The following is a 24,867-nucleotide window of genomic DNA, read 5'->3' as shown; positions in this document are numbered from 1 at the left end:
TTTTCTTCTTTTTTTTTTCTTTTTTTTTTTCTTTTATCACTACTGAAATGATATTTTGTGTCTTGTTTTTTTATTTTTTGAAAATTTATAGTCAATATTTGGCATCCCTAAATTAGTTAAAAGGTAAAACATCGTAGATTGTTTCCCTTCCTCTAAATTCTTTTAACGTTGTAATTTTCTTTTCTAAATAAAAGTCTATCTTAAATTAAGAACTGAATTTTGTAATTGAAATCTTTTTTATCTTGCTACAATAATATATCTTATATAAATAATGTTCAAAGTCATTAACACTTTCAAGCTTTTGTAATTTTTTCATTTCATTTATTATACGAATTTGATTCTACATTGTGGTTTACTCTTCCTTATATTAGAGAGTAAGTTTTTTCTTCTCTAATTTCTTGAAGATATTCTCACAACTGAAAGTATTTAATAGTTTCAAGAGGGATCAAGCTTATAAAAAGGACAAGGGCATAAAATGAGCCCAAAACGAAGAAAAATTGAAAAGATGTGCAATGACCATAAAAAGAATTGAAGATACACAAAGTGTATAAAAAAATCAAAAGATGTGTAAATTGTGCCTACCAATTGACAAGAGGCATAAAATGAGCCCACAAGAAAGCAAGCTCATCACTTAATATTTTCAAGGGCTTATTTTTGAAATTCATGATTGTGACTAATTACTTTGATATATTATTCAATAAGATATTTTGGTTGGAACCAAGTTTTGAATAGATCTCTTTTTCTTATCTAATTAATTTTTCTGAGTTAGATCATTCTTTTTAAAAGATGGTTTTCCCTGTGAGAAGTCCGAGTTAGGGCTAATAGGATCGATTGTTCTACCATTTTTCAAATATCAACTATATAAACTCATTGATTCTTACAAATTTTTAATTCAATCATATAGAGAATTTATCATATTTATGCTTTGATAACAAACCTTCGTTTTCATTTCTTTTATCATTTTTATTATCTTTTTTCTTTATTTTAGTGTTATTTTTCTTGTTTTTAGGCCTTCTCTAATAATCTCCATCCAACCACAAAATTTCAATTTTTGCTCACATCATCCTAGATGATATTCATATCATCCTGGACAATATATTAATTACTCACTTAATCTTCCATCTGACGGCTGATATGACTCTTCTATTTAAGTTCATCCTGGATAATCAATTATCATCCGAGATGATCTGATCGTATTCTGCTTCAATTATTTGTGATCGGCCTGGACGATCCTACTCATCCTAGATGATCTTCTCAAAATTCTACCTAATTATTGGTGATCATCCTAAATGATCCACCTATTTGTCATGGAAAATCCATATGGCAAAGCTGTTATATATTTTAAATTTGGCTGGTATGATCTATTATTGTCAATCATCTGGGATGATCCATCTAATCATCCTAGACAATCTGCTTTTTTAATAGTCGTCCATCATGACTCCTCATGATGATTGCCTTTGTCTAATTATTCCGCACGATGTCTGATCGTCTTGGACAATATAATCACCGTTTTGACCAATCATCACAGACACAATATTTTTGTTTGATAATCCTCGATTATTCTGCAATCATTTTAGATGATCGGCCCGTTTCTTTATAAATAGCAGCTTTCAATGGTTTTCTCACCTCAAATCTTCAATTTCTTCATTCCTCTCCCTGAAGCTTTCACAATCTTATTCATAGAGGGTGGCAAGTGATCCCGAATGCTAGCTAGAAGCTCTTCGAGGGCCAACATTGATCCTCGTTTAGCTGAGGCAGCCGACCAAGCCTCCTACCTATTCTATAAGACAACTGGTATTATCTTTTCTCAGACTGTCAATCCACATAAACTTTCATATCTTGTTCTTGATCTTTTTGCACACACCTCACTCACTTTCATCCTTACCCTCGCAATCCCTTTTAATTCTGAACTGCTCTTTAAATTTTTTGCAAGCCTTCAAATCAACTCTTCTTACACTACACTTCAATCTTATGTCAACAAATGCCTATTTGAAATCACTTATCAGGAATGTCACGAGTCCTTCAATTGTCTACTACTGGAGACAAGCTTCAATTTTGTCTCAAGATCCTGATTATGACTGGGCCACGACCAATCACTTTCTTAGAAATACTATTGTCTCCTATTATGATGGGGCATCCAACACCTTAGTCAAGGATACTAAGGCAATCAAACATATCCTTCGCACCTCTGTTATTCCCAAAGTTGGTGATCATGTCCACATCACTCCTCTCCTTTAGATCATCACTTTCTATATCATGGCCCATAAAGAATTCAGTGCTATTGATCTTATTTTATTCTTTATTGAGCATCTCACTAGTATTAGGAATCAATTACATAAAAGGAAGCCTAACCTTTCCTTAGGACACATCATAACATATGTCTTGGAATCCATGTACAACCTTTAATATCCTACCCCACCTAACTTTTAGCCTGCCTTCTATACTAACAGCTCTTTCCACATTCTTCATAGTACTTGTATCCACCTGGAGCATGAGGAAGCTGAGGGAGCTGAGGAGGAAGCGGCTCCCGCACCTATTCCTACACTTGCTTCGCTCTTCCAGCACTCATAGCTAGATCAACTGGTGGAGCGATTTGACCAGTGGGAGGCTCGGCTCGACTCCTATATTGTTGCACATAAGAAGAAACATGCTGAGGCTATTGATCAATTTGATTTGTATGTGGCTCACTAGCAGCAGCAGCATGACACGGACATGGCCGAGTTTGGGGAGTAGTTTGATGATATATCTATCTTTTTTAGTGACCACTATCGCCTCCTTCTGATGATCAGGGCCCGTCGTACTTGTTGTTCGTTTTCCTTGTATCATTTTTTCTATGATGTAGTCTATTTCCTTTTTGTAGTTTATGTTCTATTTTTTATTTTATAGTTTCCTCCTCCTTTTTGTGATGTCAAAAGGGGGAGTAGTGGTAGTGTTTTATATTGTTTTGTTATACTGTTTTCTATTTAGCATTTGTACCATCTTTTTAATTTTAGTAAAATTTGGACTTCTTGATTCATATAATTTTTCCTTGAGATGTTTCAATTAACCTACTTAAATTATTTTTCTACCAAATATTTTCCATCATAAAAATTGAGGATATTGTTGCGAAACAAGATTTAGGAATTATAATTTTAATTATAGCAAACATTTTTTATACTTCTATTTTTTACGACTATCTTGTCTACTAACATTTCAAGTCAACAAGATCAAATTATAAATCAAGGCTGCCCAAGATTGGGTATATTAGGACTGAGTCAATCTATAATTAAGTGCACGTCAAGGGGTTTTACCTTTTTTGAGTCAATTGTAATAAAGTGGGTCTTGATACTAAGTAACCTTACACACACACACTGAAAAAAATTATATCTATTTTTAGAGTTTTCTATTTTTGACCATATCATCCGGGATGATCTCAAATCATCATGGACGATAAGTTAAAAATAGAAACCCTAATTAGGGTATCCTGGTAAAAGTAGCCGCAATTAAGCGAATTGTCCTGCACAATATTAGCTTTGTTCTATATGACATGCTCAAATCAGAAAGAATTAATTGCCAAGTCTTTTAGGCATATTTTATTTTTAGACATTGTCCAAGACATCATTCTGGATGATGCATTACAATTATGCCTAAATTATTTTAGTAATTAAGGAAAGAAATTAAGGTTTCATTGCTCGATCATATCATTCTAAATAATCACAGGATCATCCAAGGATGATTAGTTAAACAAACGTTAGTTTCTTCTTGGATGACCAGAATGATGTTTTGGATGGTATATATTGATTTATACTAATCATTCGGGGTAATCCAAAATCATCCTGGACAATCAGTTATTTATTCCATCATCCAAACATGTAACCAAGGAGATGTTTTGGATAATATCTGATGTTTAGAACTAATCAGCCAGAACGAACGTGAAATCATCCTGGATGATTAATTATTTTTCCATCGCCTAGACAGGATAAGTCTGGACGACTAGAGCAATTGTCTGGATGATACTCAATAATTTTGAACTAATTATATAGGATGATGTACTATCATCCTATATGATCAGAACAAATAAGTCCTTTAATCATCCAGACTCTCCCAGATCATTCTGACTGATTAAGCTGAATTTGTACTAATCGTACATGATGATCCATCAATTATTCTATATGATATTTGTTGATTTGTTGCAATTTAGGGAAAATTTGAAGCCCTTATTTATAAGACCTCTTATTTACTTAAGAGAGGATCTTTTACTACTGTCTTGACTTGATAGAGCCAAGATGAGAGGGAGAGAAAGAGAGAGAGAGAGAGAGAGAGAGAGAGAGAGAGAGAGAGGATCTTGTGAGGGGGGGTTTGTGAGGGGTTTTATAAAGGTTGCTCCAAGCAAGGATCCGAGTAATCTTCTTTGACCTTCATCCCTGGTTCCTTAGAGGTTCGAGAGAGGTCTACTTCAGTAATTGATCGAGGTTCTCTGCCTACTTCAAAAGAAAGCAAAAGGAGTTGGGTTCTCTATTTGCTTCAGGAGGAAGTAAAAGAAATTTGGTTCTCTTCCTCACTAGAGTCAGTGGAAAGGAGGTTTATACAGGCTTTTTCACCTTGTTGTGGGAGCAAAAGAAGAGTCATTGAGTTTAGTGCAATACCTGAAGGAGAGGCTCTCAGAAGTGGACGTAGGTCAAGTTGACTAAACCACTATAAAATTTGTGTTCTTTTTTATTGCTTTTCTGCATTTAATTTTCACAGATTAAATTTTTTTGTGGTGATTGTTTGGTTATGATTATGATTTTGTTTGAGAAATTTTTAAAACACCAATTCACCCCCCCCCCCCCTTTTAAAACCCCAATTCCCCCCCCCCCCCCTCTTGGTTATCCTCAGGCTAGTTCATAAGTGCTTAACATCCCTAACGAACATTAAATTTCTATGCTTTTGTCAGAAATCCAAACATTTTCAGTTGTTTTGATGCTAAGGAATTTTAGACCTTCCATCTAATAATATGCTGTAAGTAGCTTGCTCCATTTAATAAAAATTTCTACGTCAGAGAAATAGGGCCTTTTTCCCATAATTCAAAATCTCTTTACCATATTTTGCAATTAAGGATCTATTAAGGAGAGAAGAAGGGTTAGTAAAAACATTTCAAGCAAATTTTTCCCTTAGAGGGCCAACTCTTTGGATCTGAAATTACTCCTTGACCACCATATTTTTTGGCTCTATATAAAATATCCCAAGAGGCGTAGTGAAGACCAATACTACCTCCTTCCTTTTTCCATAAGAATTCTCTACACATTTTATCTACATCATTCAACACTCCCAAATGGACAAGATAATGGGTAGATAAAAATGTAGGAAGAGAAAGAAAGGCTGATTTTAAAAGAAGTAATTTCCCGACAAGAGAAATATACCGATTTCCCCACACATTTAGTCTACTAGAAGCCTTTTCCAACAAACTTTGAAAATCTGAGAAAACCAATTTTCTTAATGAAATTTTGATTCAAAGATAGATCATTTGTTTACCAACTTTAAAGCCCAAAAATCTGGAAATGGAAAGCATTCTCCTTCTCTTAACCGACTTGCCAAAAGGATAGAAGATTTTTTAATATTGATTTTCTGTCCCGACCACTTTCTTTAGTCCTTGAAAAAATTCTATTCACCTTCTTCGCACTTTTAATATTGGCCTTAGAGAATATATGAATATCACTAGCATACTATAAATGTAAATTTTTTTCTGCATTTGAAGATATCTTTAATCCAATATTCCTCCCTCTTTTAGAAAACACATCAGAGAGTAATTGTGAGCACAAGATAAAGAGATAGGGAGAGCAAGGACAACCTTATCCAAACCCACTCTTGGCTTCTATCCACCTAGAATTACACCCATTATCCATGATAGAGAATTTCAGTCTAAGAACATATTGCTAAAGAAGATTAGCAAATCTTTCCGGAAATCAAAAGTTCATAAGAACCTATTCTTATGTAAACCAGCTCATGCTATCATATGCTTGTTCCATGTCAATTTTAATAGCCATCATACCCTTCCTTGATTTAGAATATCTGAACTTATTAAAAATCCTTAGAGAGTAAGATGTGATCAGATATGGAATGACTTCTAAAAAAGAGTGACTCTTCTTTAGAGATAATTTTGTGAAAAAGACTTATCATTTTATTGAACAACATCTTAGCCACAATCATATTGATTGATAAACAAAGTCTAATAGGTATGAAATTAGATGGATAAACTGGATTGTTAACTTTAGGAAGAAGGATTACTAAAGTTTCTTTCCATTCTTCACACATAAGACTAGAAGTAAAAAAAAATTTTATAGCATTCCAAACATCATCTTTAATAGTACACCAATAAGATTTAATAAAGGTACAACAAATACCATCCACCCCAGGAGATATGTTTCCTTCTAAATGCTTAACAACATGATTTAACTCTTCTTTGGAAAAGTCAGCCGAAAGCAATCTTTTATCAGTATCCCCAAGCACATGAAAAGGAATTTGCCGATCTCTTAAACCGCAATTTTTTAATTTCCACTTGTCTTTAAAAACTCAAAAACAAGTTTTCAATCATCTTTTGGTCTTCAATCATTATACCTTCACTATTTATATTTGATGAATCCAATTTCCATTTCGTCTAGCTGAAGCCTAAGGATGAAAGAAATTGGAGTTAGAATCACCTTCCTTTGCCCTATTAATTTTTGCTCTTTGATTCCACCAAGTATTTAGCCATCCAAGTGTCGAATTAAGCTCTAACACCATGGCTTTGAGCTAACAAAGTTTAAATTTTGAAATCCCTGTAGAATCTGCCTCTACTAACTGTAATTCCAAAATATCTTTTTTTAAGATGATCCTTCAAAACATTGAGATCCTTGTGTTTTGCTCTGCTCCAAAAAAATAATTCCTCCAAATCTCTTTTTAACTTAAAATTTAGAGATTGGAAAACATCCCCTCTAGCATATTTACCCCAAGATTTAGCCACAATTTTGGATGAAGCAGGATAGGAAGCCCAAACTTCTTCAAATCTCAACATTTTATTACTCTTCAAAGAGGAAGAAAAGATCTTAATCACTATAGAACAATGATCAAATGCAATTCTAGAAAGATGACGAATAGCCATTAATTTGATAGCATCCAATGCAATATAATTTAAAAGATAACAATCCAGCCTTTCAAGAATATGAGCGTAGCCTTTTTCATTGTTGCACAAAGTATATTTTGGTCCAATCACCCCAATGTCGTGGAAATCTCCTTTATTTATGAACAATCTCATGTCTTGATTACCCTGATTAAGAACAAATCTTTTGCCTCCCCTTTTGTCATTTTGAGATAAAAGGAAATTAAAATCTCCCCTAATCAAAAAAGGGCGATTTCTATCAGAGTACATGTCTAGACTCTTCCACTATAATCTCCTCTTGTAGATGTCTTTACTACCATACACTATAGCAACCAAATAACTACCCTTGTTCAAGATAGATAATTCACCTATAACAACTTTTTTTTTAAAGAAAGCCAACGGCTAAAACATTTATTAAGAAAATCAACCTACATACACATTACAACCATAACTTGATTCCCCCTTTAATAAATCACAAAATATAGGAGGAATCTTATTAGAAGAAAAGACATCCCAATAAAAATCACTCAAGATTTCATAGCTAGCACAAAGGTTTGCTAGCTTACTACACTTCCTCTCTACCCAATTAAATAAAACAAATATGTGATTCTTTAAAAATACTAACTCATCTCTCCACTTACCTCCCAAGTCTTGCAAATACTTGATAACATTAAAATTATCACGTTCTATAATAATTCCTTCAAAGTCATGCATCCAATCTTTGACAATTTCTTTAATAAATGGAATAGAGATAAGCTTAAGATCTCCAATATCCCAACGTATACATGAGTGACCATACGCCAAAATAAGTCTTACTTCACTGTCTCGTACCACTCCTCCAGCTCCAGCTTCATACATTTTAATTAGTGATGCATCCACATTAAATTTCATCCAACTGGGGGAGGGGGGTACCAATGATCTAATAGTCCATAGGACTGATTCATACTCCAGTGTCCGAATCTTCCTTGAGCCATAAAGGAAATATAAGCCATACTTACAGCATATGACACTATGAACCTTGAACAATCCTTTTTTTCTTCATGAATTAGTTTGTTTCTAGACTTCCATGTAAGGAGAACTGCACTGTAGTAAATATTCATCATGAAGCCTTTAGATTTGAAACCCTTTTCCATCCATTCCCAACAAGAATTTAAAGAGTCAAATTGTTGAAAACCAAAGCCACCTTTATTTAAACATTCAATGACTTCTCACATTTTCACACAATTAATTATGATATGATCACAATCTTCCAACTAACCACATCCTCTTGGATAGCTATGAATGTCTTGGATTCTTCTTTGATATAATAAATGATTGGAAGGTATTGCATTATTGAATAATCTTCACCAAAAAACTTCTACCCGTGGTCTCAGCTTTATCTTCTTTAGACATTGCCAATAAATACAATCCTGCTCCTACATAAATTTGTTTTTATATACCAGAGCTGAAATCGAGCAACCCGAGTTCTGTTGAATTAACTCCAAGTAGTCTCTGTCTTGATCTAAATTAATTTCCACCATAAGGATGATTTTTATAAGCTCTTCTCCAAATCTCTGTTTGAGCTTAGAAACATCCCATTCACCTTCTGTAATTAAGAAATCCACCATTTCCTCTCCTTTATATGGAATTTAGACAAAAGTTGGCCAGCTATTCAAATTTTTGTCCAGTATCCAAATATCATCAAGGATACTGATGGAACCACCATTTGCAACTCCCCATTTAACTACAGATTTAAGATCTTTCTTTCCACTTGATAGTATTTTGCTGGTTGAAGAAGAATCATTCCCATTAACAGATTCGCGCATAAGCAGGCCCAACTTTGGATTTAGCATTTGATACAGCAATGAATCTCTAACTTGAGTGACCCTCCAAGCTAGTTTTTCTCTCAAAGCATCTACATTCTCCACACAAGAATGGATTCCTCTTCGACCCAGTTTCACTAGTTTACACAAATTACTCCAATTTACATAGTGCAACACCAAACTACCATTTTGTTTATTCCAGATAAAATCATGGCAGAGATTATCACCATTTTTTAGAATGCTTTTTGGAACAAGTGAGTGAGTATAGTAGAAGTTGGGTATAGATAACAACACCGTCTTGATCAGTAAAATTTTCCCATACAAGGAGAGTTGTTTACTTCCCCAGATACTCGTCAACTTCACTGCTTTCTCTGTGATGAATTGGAAATATGCTGCTGCCAACCTCCTTGCTGCCAATTTAACACCCAAATACATAAATTCTTTGACCACCTTGAAACCCATTATTCTTTCAATGATCTTCCTCCTTCTTCTCTTCACATGTTTACCAAATAACATTACAGACTTTCCAATGTTAATCCTTTGGCCTGTCCAGTTATAGAATTTTGTCAATACACCTTTGATTTCCTTAACTTCTTTGGCATTTGCATGAGCAAATATGATAATATCATCTGCATAAAGAAGATGAGACAACTTTGGCATATTCCAGCCAAGTTTGATCCCCAATTCAATATCACTTTTCATAAAATGGTTGGTGAGAAGTTGTGAACATAAAATGAATAACGCTGGTGAAAGCGGACATCCCTATCAAAACCTGCTCTCCGCATAAATCCAGTTAGACATCTTACCATCAATGATCAATGAGAATTTTTGATGCTCAACACACTCCATAATCCATTTAGAGAATTTTTGAGGAAACCCAAAGTATTATAAAATCTTTCAAGAGTATTCCAAATCATGCTATCATATGCTTGTTCTAAATCCTCTTTGAATGATACCAATCCTTCTAGTGATCTAGAACTCCTGAATTTTTTAATTGCTTCTTGTGCTACAAGGATGTGGTCACTTAGTGATCTGCCATTGATGAAAGCAGCCTGCTCCACTGAAACAAGATTATGAATCACCATTTTTATTATATTCAACAGAATTCTTGCTACCACTTTATATATAGACCTACATAAACTAATAGGTCTATATTGACTCGGAACTAAAGGATCTAAGATCTTCAGAATAAGAACTAATAGAGTCTCCTTCCATTCATCCATCATTCTACCGGAAGAGAAGAAGTAGTTCACTGCATTCCAACAATCCAACTTTATTATCTTCCAAAAAGATTTCATGAAGGAATACAAAATTCCATCATTCCCAGGAGATATACTATTAGTTGATTGTAAGACAACCAGTTCCAGTTCTTCCATAGTCAGTTCTTTGATTAAACTTTCTCTATCCTTCTCTTCAACATAATTATTAGGATCAGGCCATCCATTCAGATCACCTACCCTTCTTTTCCATTTCCTATTGAAGAACTGTAAGAAAATTTCATTGATCTTACCTTGATCCTCAGTAATAACACCAGCTACATCCTTAATTTTCTAGCTGAAGCAAAAGTATGAAAAAAATTGGAGTTAGTGTCTACCTCCTTCATCCAGGTGATTTTAGATCTTTGTTTCCACCAAGTGTTTAGTCGGGCCAAGACAGTGTTCAACTCTCCAATACACGAACGAAGCTCCAGTATATCATCCTCTGACAACCATCCAACATTTTCTTCCTTATATTGTAATTCCATAATTCTTGATTTCATAATATCCTTTTGTTGTTCAAATTCCCTGAATTTAGCTTTGCTCCAGTGAAACAGGACTTTTAGAGATCTCCAGAACTTGATGTTCAGTGATTCAGCATAATTCCCCCTATTGCACTTCCTCCACACAGCTTTAACCACACTCGTTGCAGCAGGGTATGAAGCCCACACTTCCTCTACTTCAAGATTTTGTCTGATGCAAAGTTCCAATCCAAAAATTCAAGTAGAATTGGACAATGATCTGATGCCACCCTGGATAAATGTCTCACTACCGACTAGTTGGCCTTTAATGCAGGTGGATTGCCAAAATAATGGTCCAACCTCTCCAAAATTCTAGCATTACCATCTTTGTTATTGCACCAAGTAAATCTTGGTCCAATAATATTCACTTCGTGAAGATCATTTTTAGTTAGGAACAAACTCATTTCCCTTGAGCCTTGAGAGAAACAAAAAGGTCTTCCTCCTCTCTTTTCTTCTTTATATAACACAATTGAAATCACCCCCAACTACTAAGGGATAGCTATTAGAATTAAATTCCTCTAACTTGTCCCAAAGCATCCTTCTATGAACTGCATCTTTCCACCATATACCGTAGCTATTCTCCACCTCCCCATATTCAAAATATCCAGGTCACCTATGATAACTTGCCATGAAGAAAATAAGCAAGAAAAGAATACCATTTTGGACTTCCACGATACCAATATACCTCCAGAAAGGCCTTTAGCAGGAACTTAAGAAAACTCCCACTCCTTACCAATAAGAGTTTCAATTTCACATTTACTAAAACTAGAGACTTTTGTTTCCAAAAGTCCCACAAAAAATAACTTTCCATTTTTTACCAACTCCTTCAAATATAGAGAAGCATGTTTTTTCCTTGCTCCTCTACAACTCCAAAAAATAATAGACGCCATTATCGAACAAAAGGGGAAGAGATACCCATCTTCTCTTTTACCTCCTTCTCCATTTTCCTACCTTTTGGAAAAAAATTTATAGGGCCAAGGCTTCTGAGTTCCTTTGCCAGCTTTATCTTGGTATAAGAAGAGCTATCATTTTTGCTTCAATCCATCATGTTTCCTTCACTACCATTAGTATTATAGTCTCCTTCATCTCCTGAATCTGCTGAATCCGGTGTAAAATTTTCTTTATCTCTATTATCCTCCCGAGAAGCAGCTGGAACTAAGCTTTCTTCAATAACCTGGAGCTCCCCTTCCTCTGCCAATTTGCTGAGAATTAAAAAAAATTTCTTCTGAAATTAATTCAGTCTCAACTTCAGAATCCTTCAACTTCTTAGACTTTTTCATACCAGATTTTGCCTCCACCTTATCAAGCAATTCCACAGCCTTATTACCATCCAAGTTTCCCTGATTATTCAACTTCTTTTCTCTAAATTCTTTCCTTGGCCCTTGACTACTATTGAAATTGCTTGTATTTCTGTCTCCTGCACTCTTTTTTTCCATGAAATAAATTCCCTTTAAACTCTTTCTTGCCATAACTGACGTGGATCCATAGACCATAACTGTCAGCATCTTTTGAAGGCTTTTCTGCTATTTCCTCTTTACTCAATTGAACATTTTGTTCCTTCACATTGCAATTACCTTCTACCTCAGCATCGAAATTCTTGCCCATGACCCTCTCATGACACTTATTTTGGTCATGTCCAATCTTACCACAACCAAAACAAATATTAGGGATCCTTTCATATTCAATACTTCGGAAAAATCTTCCAGATTTTCCATCAACCCATACGCCAAGTAGAAGAGGATCTTTAAGACGGATGTGGACACAAATTCTAGCAAATTCGCATCTTTCCCATTGGAACATGTTTTCATCCAGCAGATACGGTTTTCCTATCTTTGAGGCAATTCTACAAACATTTATAGTATCCCAACAGTATAGAGGTAGGTTTGGCATTCTCACCCATACAAGTGCTATCAAGCCCTTCAAGGAGCTCGGGGAGAAGGACTGGCTCCATTTATCTACCACGGACCATTGGCAAGAATAGAGTCTACATCTTCATCATTTTCAAACAAGCACAAGCTCCATCCTTTGCCAAGCCAAGTTGAATTAAACTTGCCAAATTACAACCACTGTCTCTTAGTTCTGCATTCACTATAAATTGAGGAATATTTTCCACAAAAACTTTTACCACCAACGTATTTTTCAATGCCTTGGTATTTTTTGATACTTTTTCCTCACACAGTTGTACTGTCATACCATCCTCTATTAAGGAGTTATCAAAATTCCAGTCTGACTCTAAAATCCTTTTATGAGATTTCTTTTGCCAAGCATTGAGTATCCCATTCCCTAATTGCTCTTTGATTGAACAATCTCCAGCTACCTTTGAATCAGGAGCAACCTAATTTCCTCCCCCGATACACATTGGCGAACCACGTTCAGATCTTCTCTTCCTTCCAGCATCCCTTCTTATTTCTTTGATCAACAGAAATGCCTTCTTTTGATTTCTCCTAGTTTTCCTCTTTCTCCAATTCAAACAACATAGAATCAGCCACCGCAGCTGGACTGATATTCTAAATTTCATGAACCAGATCACTCTCCTTGATTTCCTCTGAAATCAATACACCCTTTCCTTTCCCAATCACTGGCTTTGGTTTTACGTTTAAGAGGCCTCCTTCATTAATAATAATGGGCTTGGAATACATAGATGAATACCTTGCCCCGTTACTTCCAGTCTTTGTCATAGCTCCCGTCTTTAAATCTCCAAAAACAAGCAGAGATTTGATAGTCGAGAATATCTTTTGCGTTTTAGTTGAAGATCTTCGATCACCTCTTGGACAACCGCCGGTTATAGGCCGGTGATCATCCGCCACCATCAGTGGCTGCAACAGTTACTGCCAAATAGAATTTTGAAACTTCATTTTATCTCTCTAAAAACTCAGACCTTCTCTCTCTAAATCACAAAACTTTCCTTCACATTAAAATTAAAAGAATATCACCTATAACAACTTGAGAATAAGATTCCAACACCAAAAATGAAGCAATATCTAACTTCCAACAAATCAAAATTCCTTCTCATAACCCATCCGAGGGAAAAATATAGAAATCTCAATTTGTTTCAATCAACTTAATTGCATTTACTTTAGTAATAGAAGTAATCTTTGTTTCAATTAAATTGAAAAAAAAATGTCAAAGTCTTTAACAATTTCCTTTAAATAGTGAGAGGTCTCTTTTTTCCTAGCCCCTCTACAATTCCAATTGGTTGCTGAAGAAATTTTGGATTAGAAATGGGATTGCTCCCTTTCCTAAATCTTTTCCCCATCTCCTCTTTTCTATTTTTTTGAAGAATATTCAATTTTTCCAAGGATTTGAGTTCCTTTGTGAGCTTGAATTTCATCACAACCAATCCACCATCACTTGGTTTATCCTCCAAATTAGAAGTTTTTTCAACAACAACATAATTTATTTCACCTTTTTCTAAATCATTAACCACCAATTCCATTGCTAGAGGATCAAAATCCTCATTATTATCATCACTAGAATTCAGAATCTCAAATTTATTAGAAACCACAGGTAAGTCGGTAGTAACCGGAGAAGTTACCTTAGCTTCCACCATAAACTTAGATGGAGAAGGGAGGCCCTTAGAGAGTAGATTAGCATCATCTACTATAACATCAAAATTCCCTCAATCCACTTCAACTTCAATAGCACCTACGACTTCAACTTCAACAACATCTTTGTCTACAATAGGAATCTGGACAACTTCCATAGTTATACAAAGATTAGCCACTTCTTTGATTTGAGAGTTTTTAATAACCAGCTGATACTTTTTGGCTGGAGCTGTAACCAAACTCTTAAATTTTCCATTTTGAATAAATTCGTTTCCATTGTTAAAAAACTTCTTCCTTCGCTTATTGTCAACAATAATCCAAGGACCATAAGAAGGTTCTTTGTTATCATCATTAGGTAATGTGATTTTATCTAAAGCATTATTCTCCTCAAATTTTTAAATGTTGTTAACTTGACAGATATTATCGGTCAAATGACAATCATCTAAAAGGTGTCCAATCTTACCACATTTGAAACATAAGGTAGAAATTTTTTCATATTCTACCTTTTGAAAGAACCGGCCTTCAAGACCATCCACCCAAACTCCCAAAGAGAATTTCTTTTCAAGTGGCATACAAATGCAAACTCTTGAATATTCCCTCTTACTCCATTGGAACATATTACCATCAAGTCCTAATGGAGTGTCAATCATCGATGCAATTCTAGCCACATTATCTTCATCCCATCAAAGCAAAGGTAAGTGTGGCATCCTTACCCATATAGGAGAGGTTAAACCTTTCAACGAAGTAGGAGAAAAAAGAGGGTTTCACTTAACAATTCCCACTATATGCCCATTAACAAACAACAAACCTCCATCTAACACCCTTTCTACTGCCTCCAATGAGAAGAAAGAGCAAAGTACCCATCTGAGACTAAGAGTTGTAATATGAAACTTCCCAAATTGTTGCCATTGATGACGTAGCTCAACATAAAGTACATAAAAGGCACATCCTTTCCCAAGAATTTCACCATAACCGAGAACTATAATTTTTCTGAGTTTGCTTTGGCATTAGATTCATTCAGTTTGATAGCCAACCCATCCTCTGGAAGAAAATTCAGATCACTTGATAGATTGACCTCAATATTAGGCCTTCTACTCCATGGATTAGGAACAACCTTATATGAATGAATGACTTGATCTTCCTGATGAGTAGATGGTAATAAATCCTCTTGTTCATTTGTGCAAACAGTTGAAGTCTTATTCAAATCCTTATTGTTATAAAAATCTTCTAAACCAATAAAACAAGTCTTAACAAAATTTTTACCAAACATGTTAACAAATATTTTCAATCCTAAAGAAGAAGATGCCTCCAGCTCAATCTTACTTTTCGGGGGAGTAGAACAAATCAAAGGATGAGCATCATCAGGCCTATATATTTCAACAAATTTTTTCCCTTTCCCAATAACAGGGGATAATTTCTTCTCAGGAACAAAAGTTGGTTCACATATCTTCAATGGATGAAACTTGTCGAAGTTAGTGAAAGCCAACCAAGCGGAACAAGATGAAGTAATGTCGATTGGATTCTGGCGACCATTAGTGGTCACCATCAATTCCAACGGCATTGCAAAAAACCCGCCAAACCAAAGGAAGAAGAAAATTTGAAAATAAAATGAAGTTTGTTTTGCAACAGTCCCAGAGCTTCTCTCTCTAGCTTCTCTCTCCAATACACCCCCCTCTTGGTGTGCTAATCTACAGTTCAAAATGTTTCTCAACCCAATTGAGATGAAGTAAATAACTCATATATTAAAAGTGAAACTTGTATATCTTTGAGTACATTGAAGTTTAATCAATGAGAACATCATTAATAATACTTTCAACGATTTTTAGCATTCCACGATCAAGGCAACATCTTTCCTTTTGAATTTTTAAGTTTGAAAGTTCTAGGCTTCACTACTTTCACTACAACATATAATCCTTCGCATAGTGGAAAATGTTTATTTTATTGAGGTCCCTTCCCTGCAGCTATTATACTTCACAAGTCTAGATCTTCAATAGATATTGGTTAAGGTTTTAATCTTCTATTAAAATGACGAGCAACACATTAATGTTATGTTGCACTTCTCCATGAAGGAACATAAGTGTTTCTAGGAGGAAATAAAGATAAAAATGCAACTTATCTTCATTCTTAGCAGCATCAAAATAATAAATGAAGTTTATATTATGAGGCTTCATATTTTGCTACATTATTGATTAATATAAATGATAAATGAAGTTTATATTCTAAAGTGTTATTTTGAGGGAAAATAAACAGTATTCCCTTTTCTGTTTAGATCTTCCAAACTCTCCATAAACATATAATACCTAATGAGGTGATAAAGATGGAGAATATAAGTTTTTGCTACATATGGAATTGTATATTCCTCCACAAAGCCAGCAAATATTTGCGATTTGATATCTGGTTCAGAAAAAATGATATCAAATTCTCCCAATTCTACTAAAAATTTAACTAATCACCCTAAAGCTTAAGGTTTTTGATGGATAATTTTAAGTGGAAGTTTGGTATATACACCAATCATGTGAGCTTCAAAATATGGACATAATGTTTTTGCTAAAAAATTTGATGCCAATGCCATTTTATCTACCAATCGATATCTTCCCTATATACCAGTTTTAATTTTATTTATATAATTAATAAAGAGTTAAACACCCCCCCCCCCCCCCCCCCCCCCCCCCCCCCCCCCCCCCCCCCCCCCCCCCCCCCCCCTCAAATTGTTATTAAACTTATGGCATAGGGAGAAATTGAAAGATAAAAATATAAAATTTCTCCTCTTGTTGGCTTTGAGAATAATGAGAATGAAGCTAGAAATATTCTGAGTTGTTAAAAGTATCCTAACATTTTCCTATCCTGACATTCGTCTAGAATTACAAGAACCCTTTAGAATCTTAAATAATGATAAATATTTATTTCCCGATTGAGCTAAGAGGCGTAATAAAGTTGTTATTCTTCCATTCATTTGATATATCTCCTTTATATTTCTAGTAGGTGACATTTTGTATAACTTTGAATTTCCTAAAATTTTCATCAGTTTCTATATGGGTAACCATGAACCCTGAAAATTTTCCTGATGTAACTACAAATGTGTAATTAGTGGGATTATGATGTATATTATATCATCTAGGAAGATAAAAGCTTCATTCCAAATCAAAATGATAATTTTTATTCTATTTACTCTTTACTAACAAGTCATCAACAAAAGCTTTCATTATTTTCATAAAATGTTTCATAAAGACTTTATTCATAAGGTGTTGATAAGTTGCGCGAGCATTTATTAATCCACAAGTTCAAACCATTAAATAGATTATCAAACAATTTTAAATGTGACATGCTTATAGTCAAATTGAGTGGATAATCGAGACAAATCGAATGATCTCAAGATCATTGAATTCTAATATCATTAAGACATTCAAATGCCCAGTAAATGATCCACAATCAAGGGGATCAATAGCAGCCGTCAATTCAAACCACTATCATCATACCCTTGATCTCCCTCATATTTAATTTCCATAATATTCTCAGAAAACTATAAATAGATCTCTCATTCCTCATGAAATGGGACCCAATAAAGGAAGAGAAGGAAGGGAATAAAGAGGGAGAAACTAGACTTCTCTTGCCACGAGACTCCTCCTGGACAGCTGTCAACCACTGATCATCGTCAGATTGACGTCAGACTTTTGCCTGTCCACTGATTGACATCGGAGTTCAGCATAGCAACTGGCTGGCGTCAGACCTCCACCGGCTACGCGCCCACTAAAACTGGATTTCCGCCTTACCACTGAACATCACCTGATTTCCGTCCAATCTCAGCTCGTCACTATATTTCAACCCGGCAGTTGACAGTTGTAATTTGACCATCCTCAATTTCAAGGATGAACCGATTATTTATAATCTATTTAAATTCTAGTAGAATCATTTCACTCAATGTCACCTTGTGGTTTTTGCCCCTTTTCAAGGGCTATCCATGAAAAAAAAACCATATGTTTTTTTTATTCCTTGTTTGTATGTTGGATATCCGTACAACGTTGAGATAAAAATTCTAACTCTATCACCATGTATATTCTAATATGAATATTTAATATTTTCATTAGTGAAAGCTTCTCAAGAAGTATATTCCCCTTGGCTAACTAGTATTAATTGCGAATTAGACTCATAACGCTACCTTCCAAAAGAACAAATATAAAAATGTTATCATTTGCAGTGACTTGTTCATAAAACATGCTAATTTACTTCTAACCTCAAAAGTATTAATTACACTCAACACCTAATGCTACCTTCCAGATGAACAAACCAGAAAGAAAAAAAAAAAAACTAGAAAACGTGATCGTATGCAGCAACTCGTCCCACCTATAAAATTCGTACCAGCTATAAGTAGTGGTCTTTTCCTAGTGCCAATAATTCCCCATGCCTAATTAAAATGCATCAATACCAAATAATTAGATACTCCAACCCAGAAAGAAAAAAACAAATTTTAGCTTCAAGCTAGCTTCCAAATGAACAAGCTAGAAAAAGTTATCATATCCAGCAAGTGGTTCATTAAACCTATAAGATTAGTACCGGCAATAAAGTGTTGTCATTTCCTACCCCGGTAATTCCCCATGCCTGATTACTCTGCTTGAATACCAAATTACTAAATAGTCCAACCCCGAAAGAAACAACAAAATTGTTTGGTAAGCTGGCGACCTCATCTTTATTTAATCGCTTTCATAAATGAAGGTTGTGTTAATTTCTGCTAAATGATCAGTTAAATTTTGGTAATGTTTTTAATGTACATTAAATTTTAATTAGATAATAGTGTCCTATGAAATAAGCAGCTTAGCGATGGAAAAATTGTGGCAAAACATACTTTTTCCTTATTCTTTCAAAAATGACATAACTTTTTGTCAAAAAAGAAGTTATAAAATATCGGGCGGTAAATTAATTTTGTGCTGGAAAAAAATTTAACATTGTCATTTTGTAAAAGAGAAAAAGATCGCAATTGCTTTACTAATATACAAATGATGACAGTGTCATATTGGAATTAATTACGATGAGTTTAGGCACAATAATGTACAAAAATTTCATTATAATTTAGTATAATTATAAATGTTTTAGGAAAAATACTTGTCATATTTTAATTATTATCTTACAAATTAAGAACAATTATGTTGTTAAGATGCCACAAGTTTGTCGCAGAACAGGTAGTGCTCTATCTAGGTGCTCGCTCTTCAATCCAAACTTAAAAGGGCAAATTATTTGGTCTCGACATCCATCATAAATCTGCCTCAGAACAGCCATAAAATTTGAACTCTACAAAATTCTCTCTTTCCATCCCAAATCTGTCATAAAATTTCACAACATATTTCAATTACCTAACTACATAAATTTAAACATTAACCCCAGCATGAATTCGAAGTAGGACACAATAATCACAATTTTTTTGTTTTGTAATAATAAATTGCAGAATATAAATCAAAGAAAATGCTTATATACTTTTAAACATGTTTTAAAAAAAGTTATATAGTGCAATTAAAAATATTAAATTAAAAAAAAAAAATTGTTCAGCAGCATCGGGGGATTGCATTATCATCTTCATCATCATTATATGTCTTGGCATTCAGACCTTCTCCTCACATGATATCCTTGACCTGTTGAACTATATATGCGATCAGAGAGAAAATGTAGTGGTCGTTAAAACTCATTTTCCATCACCTGCAACAGTTGAGACGTTGTATTGTGCAATGCTTTTATGTAGAACAAGCTACTATTATCTATCTGTAAACCCTGAGATGTCGTTCTATCAATAGAAAAGCTTCATCCAATATAAAACATGAACTCGGCTTATTTTAGACATTCCAACAGCCTCATACGATCATCAAAATATAAATTACTTTTGTGTTTAGTTATTCCATGGTCTACAAGTGGGTGATAGTGTAATTCACCTCATAAATTTTAAAAGATTCCATCACTACAACAAAATACCAAGTTACTGATGAATAATAAGTTGTAAATATCATATTTCCCCTTGGTCAATAAATTTGTGACGTGCGCTATGATAGAATGTGACCACCTATAAAATCCTAATCCGAAATGCATTTTTTTGGTATTTCTATCACAACCTATGGAGGCCATTCCATTATTAAATTATTGATGGATTTTCCCATCTATTGATACTTAATAGATTGCTCGTTAGTAACTTACATATATATTATTAATGGAGTTGTGTTCTATGCAATTTGACTGACAAAATTCATATCCGTCATGTGAAGATGGATCAATGACAAACTTTTAGACAGGAATATACATAATATCAAAATTGTAATGGAAATTTTGCATTAATTTATCAAAAACATATAGGATAAATGAAGAAATAGTTGGCGGGATATGAATTTTACAAATTTAAGGAAATTCACTAACTACATTTTTTTTTTTTTGGACATTTACATTTTGGTCAATTAAGGAAAACTCATCCAAACATTATTTATACAAGAGTCGAACCCAAGACATCTTAGTTGGAAGTCAAACCTCCCTAACAACAAACCAAGGAGAGTTGAGTAGCTGTAATAAATATATAATAATAGTTTGTATCATGATTCACAATAAACCTATAATATCTTAAACAATTGCAAACTTTTAATATAATATAGCAAATGTACGTTTAAAATAAATATTTTCCTAAGCTATTGAAAAATAAAATCAAGAAATAAATAACAAACAAGCATGTTTTGCACATAAGTAAATGTTAGCACATATATAATAAAAATTCAAAAATAAATTTTGTAACCATAAATATGTTTCACAAGTATCCTCTTAGCTCTTCTCCACATATATAGATTCCCCTATTTTATCGTTTTTTTCCTTACCCTCAGCCAATCATCCCTCTACCTCATCCCATATTCATGCATCCCCTTATAGATGTGGTTAGAATAGTGGAAAGTAAATTTGGTACCTTATAGGGTGAACTTTTGCGTGTAAGTAAGTTAGGATTTGTTACATTCTGTGTAATAAATACTTATTTTATCAATGCTAAGCAATGCTTAGGTTTTTTTTTTTTTTTTTCTTTTTTGATATGATAATAATGGAAGCCAACTTAAATATATGCAAGTATATTGCCGAATCAAGTAATAAAGTCATGAAGTATGGTGTCGAACCCACAAGGAAGTTTTTTGCTTAATTACTTGCAACAAAAAAGTACAATTGCTTACTCTAAATGCATAAATTATCTTTCTGAAATAAAAATGATATTTTTTGGAGTTTCTATCATTGCATAATAAAAGTAGAATAGTTGAAACATTATTTAATAAGATATTTTGAATTTATGAATGCAAAATATCATATTTTTTCTAAAGAGACCCATAATTGTAGATGCGATTTAGAGCATATGCATCCATTGATCTTTGTTAAGCTTGTAGAGGTGAAAATGATATCTACTCATCTCATACAATTATAATATCTCTTTTAGAACCTAGAATACTTAAAGATCCTATATCTAGGCATGTTAACATTTTATCTCAAAATTCCAAATTATTCTTGCCTTCCTCCATCGAGGCTATACTGCACATTAGATTTTTACTACACATATTATATATCATTATGTGCATTAAATCAAGAACAAGTGATAACTGAGAAAATCATTAAATTTTGAAGTATAAGAGTCTTCATTAGTATTTAACATGCTCTTTGTATCATATATCCAAAATAAAAATTCTAATCAGACATAAGAAATTTCAAGCAAACTCATTTTTTTTCTGTTCATAGAAGAATCAAAATACAAGGGAAATAATAGAGGTTTATTACCATGTATGATCAAAGTATCTCCTCTATACTCCTTTATTGATAGAGTTTCTTCAACAAAAACAGGCAAAACACTCCATTATATTGTATCATGTACTTGCCTAGTCTTCCTTAGATTTTACTCTAACATGGTACTAGAGAAGCACACTGAAAAGTATTATGTTTTAAAGAAGTACCACTTCTTCTATCATATCCTTTATAAATTTAAATATAAGGTTTTAGTCATACTTTTAGCTTTTAACTGAAATCAAATTTTGAATGTACTCTTCTTCTTTTTCTTTTATTTTAGAACTTGACAAGAATATAATTAATGATTTTGAATATCAGTTTTGTTTATATCCTCTTACAATTTTACTTAATTTAATGTAACAATTTATTAATATGGAACACAATATAAAGATGGGTTGCCTTCAAAACTTCCCTAAGTTTATAGTCTTCTATTAGGCTTGCCTAGATTTATTAATTTGGTTGGGGTTCATCATTACCATTCCTTAAGTGGTTTCCACTAGGATATTTTATTTTCACCTTTGGATTAACTTCTGTATTGCTAGGCAAGGATCCAAGAGGCATGCTATTAAGTATATTACAAGCTAAATAACTAATTTTCCAAACTATTAATAGAAATAACTTGACTATGCAATTGAGTTCCTAACTACATCAATATTTCTTCCAAAGGTGACTTTCTATTTTCAAATTGATTGTTTTGATTAAATTGTAAAGTATAAGATGGTCTAGAATTAGTAATGGGTTACTGTGGATTGTTCCAAATTCCTCCTTGATTATTTTGACATAAATTCCATTGATTATTGAGATGTTAAATTTTACTATAAGCTTGCTATAATCGGAGTTTTGATGATCTCGATTTATTTTTTGAAGCTCCCGACTTATATTTTCTTCGAGATATGTGCCCAATCAAGGAAAATATTTGGTGACATATCAATATATATACTTATATATAATTGAGAACTTAAGTTTATTATATTTTTTATTTAAATTATGAGTTAAGTAGAGAAAACTTTTAATCCAAAATATAAAAGTAAATAAAGAACAAAAAAACTTAAGAATATAGCATTTTTGTTTTGAATTATTATTTTAGCACATTCCAGACTTTCATCAACCTTTGGCTTGGCTTCCTACTATAAATAAAGGACAATGCACACACATTTAGCGCATCACCCAAGTAGAGTACAACCAAGAACAAGCTAGATAGCTTTCCAATAAGCCATGACTTTCTCCATCAGCTCGGCAATGATCTTCCTCCTCTCTCTTGCTCTCTTTAGCACGCTGGTTTCTGCCGACAATCATTTACTCCCTGGCGACAGGCTGAACCCAGGTAATTTCCTGAAGCAGGATCGATACATGTTGATCATGCAGGAAGACTGCAACCTCGTGCTCTACAATCTCAACAAACCTGAGTGGGCAACGAAGACTGCTAATAGAGGCTCACGTTGTTTCGTCACCTTGCAATCCGATGGAAACTTTGTCATCTATGACGATCACGAGGAGCGTAACGAAGCTATTTGGGCCAGTAATACCGATGGCCAAAATGGAAACTATGTTATCATCCTCCAGAAAGATGGAAATTTGGTCTTATACAGTAAACCAATCTTTGCAACCGGCACCAATAGGTTCGGCTCTACTGCTGTTGTTGTTGCCAAGCGCAACCGCAAGGCGCACTTTGGTGTCGAGCAGAACATTATTGAAGTTACAACTAATCTCTAAGTTGGGGCAGAGGATGTTGGCCTTTTGCGTACGATGTTAGGTAGAGAATAAGAGCTTAATATAACCTTAAATTAGTAGAGTTATGCAGGGGCCGCAAGCGGGAATGGAATGATCAGGCATGCCTTCATGGTTGGTTTGTGTACGTACCAGTTGGTTGTTCTTAATATTATAATAAAATGGCAGCTTGATTTTTTTTATTACATATTAATTCGCTAAAATCATTTAATTTTGCTAATGACTAGATTCAGAACTATCTAATCAAAGACGCAACGAAAATCAATGATCGAATTTAAACTCCAAATATCTACTTATAATTTAGGAAAAAAATTTGAATGAACGGAGCAGAGGACTCGGTAGGTGAAATTCTTCATCCAGCTCTCAACCTTTACTTTAAAATCCTTAAGAGTTGATCAAATATTTGAACATTCAACAGCCAGCAGAACTTACATCATTTTAACAACAAATATTATTAGCTATTGCGAAGCATGCTTCCTGGTGACTTGAACTAGAATTCTTCATCTGTCAATTCAATTATACTAGCTTTCAAAAGGATCAAACTAGAATAAGAGATCATGTGCAGTTTATTCAGAAGAAAACCTAAGATCTCTCAAACCAACAAGAATAACAGCTTATTATTTTTTTTCTGTAAACCGAACTATTGGTTGATCATATGGATTGGCACAACGATTTGAGATAAAATGCTTATTATGTTTTAAAGAATATAGCTATTCTGCTTTTATTTCTAAGCTTAAATATGAGATTTTATAAAATAATGATGGTATTATAGTATCAAATGATAGTTATAAGTTATTTTTCTCGAAGTTTATTGTTCGATATATGATTCTTAAAACAGTAAAAATTAAAGATTTTAAAATAAGAACATTTTTTAACTTTGTCTATTTATTAATTTTTTAATTGTAATTTTAATGTTTAACTTAATTCATGACTCCTCTCTGTTATTACGGCACTCGTGGAGCAGACAAAATGGAAGCACAAATAGCATAGGTGGCGCAGTGTAAAGCTGCAAGGCAGTTATGATTTAGGTTTCGTTTGGGACGGCTTTCTTACTACTTTTTAAAGTAACTTTTTAGTACAAAAAATTTAATTTTTGTATTAAAAAACTGCTTCAGGAAGCAGTAAGAAAGCCGTCCCAAACAA

At 33.7% G+C, this 24,867-nt stretch overlaps 1 protein-coding gene across 1 annotated transcript; it reads left to right on the top strand.

Moving 5' to 3' along the window:
• Positions 1–23,160: 23,160 nt before the first annotated feature.
• LOC110101453 (mannose-specific lectin) lies at positions 23,161–23,911 on the top strand. Its single transcript, XM_020829361.2, has one exon. It carries the CDS (start codon positions 23,212–23,214, stop codon positions 23,707–23,709), a length of 498 nt encoding a protein of 165 aa, XP_020685020.1. The 5' UTR covers positions 23,161–23,211; the 3' UTR covers positions 23,710–23,911.
• Positions 23,912–24,867: the final 956 nt, after the last annotated feature.

The sequence above is a fragment of the Dendrobium catenatum genome, unplaced genomic scaffold, assembly GCF_001605985.2.
Source record: "Dendrobium catenatum unplaced genomic scaffold, ASM160598v2 fragScaff_scaffold_242, whole genome shotgun sequence".
NCBI lineage: Eukaryota > Viridiplantae > Streptophyta > Magnoliopsida > Asparagales > Orchidaceae > Dendrobium > Dendrobium catenatum.
This window is presented reverse-complemented; position numbering and strand designations above follow the sequence as displayed.

Coding starts and splice junctions, on each gene's coding strand:
- LOC110101453 (XM_020829361.2), top strand. CDS start 23,212: ATGACTTTCTCCATCAGCTCGGCAATGATCTTCCTCCTCTCTCTTGCT.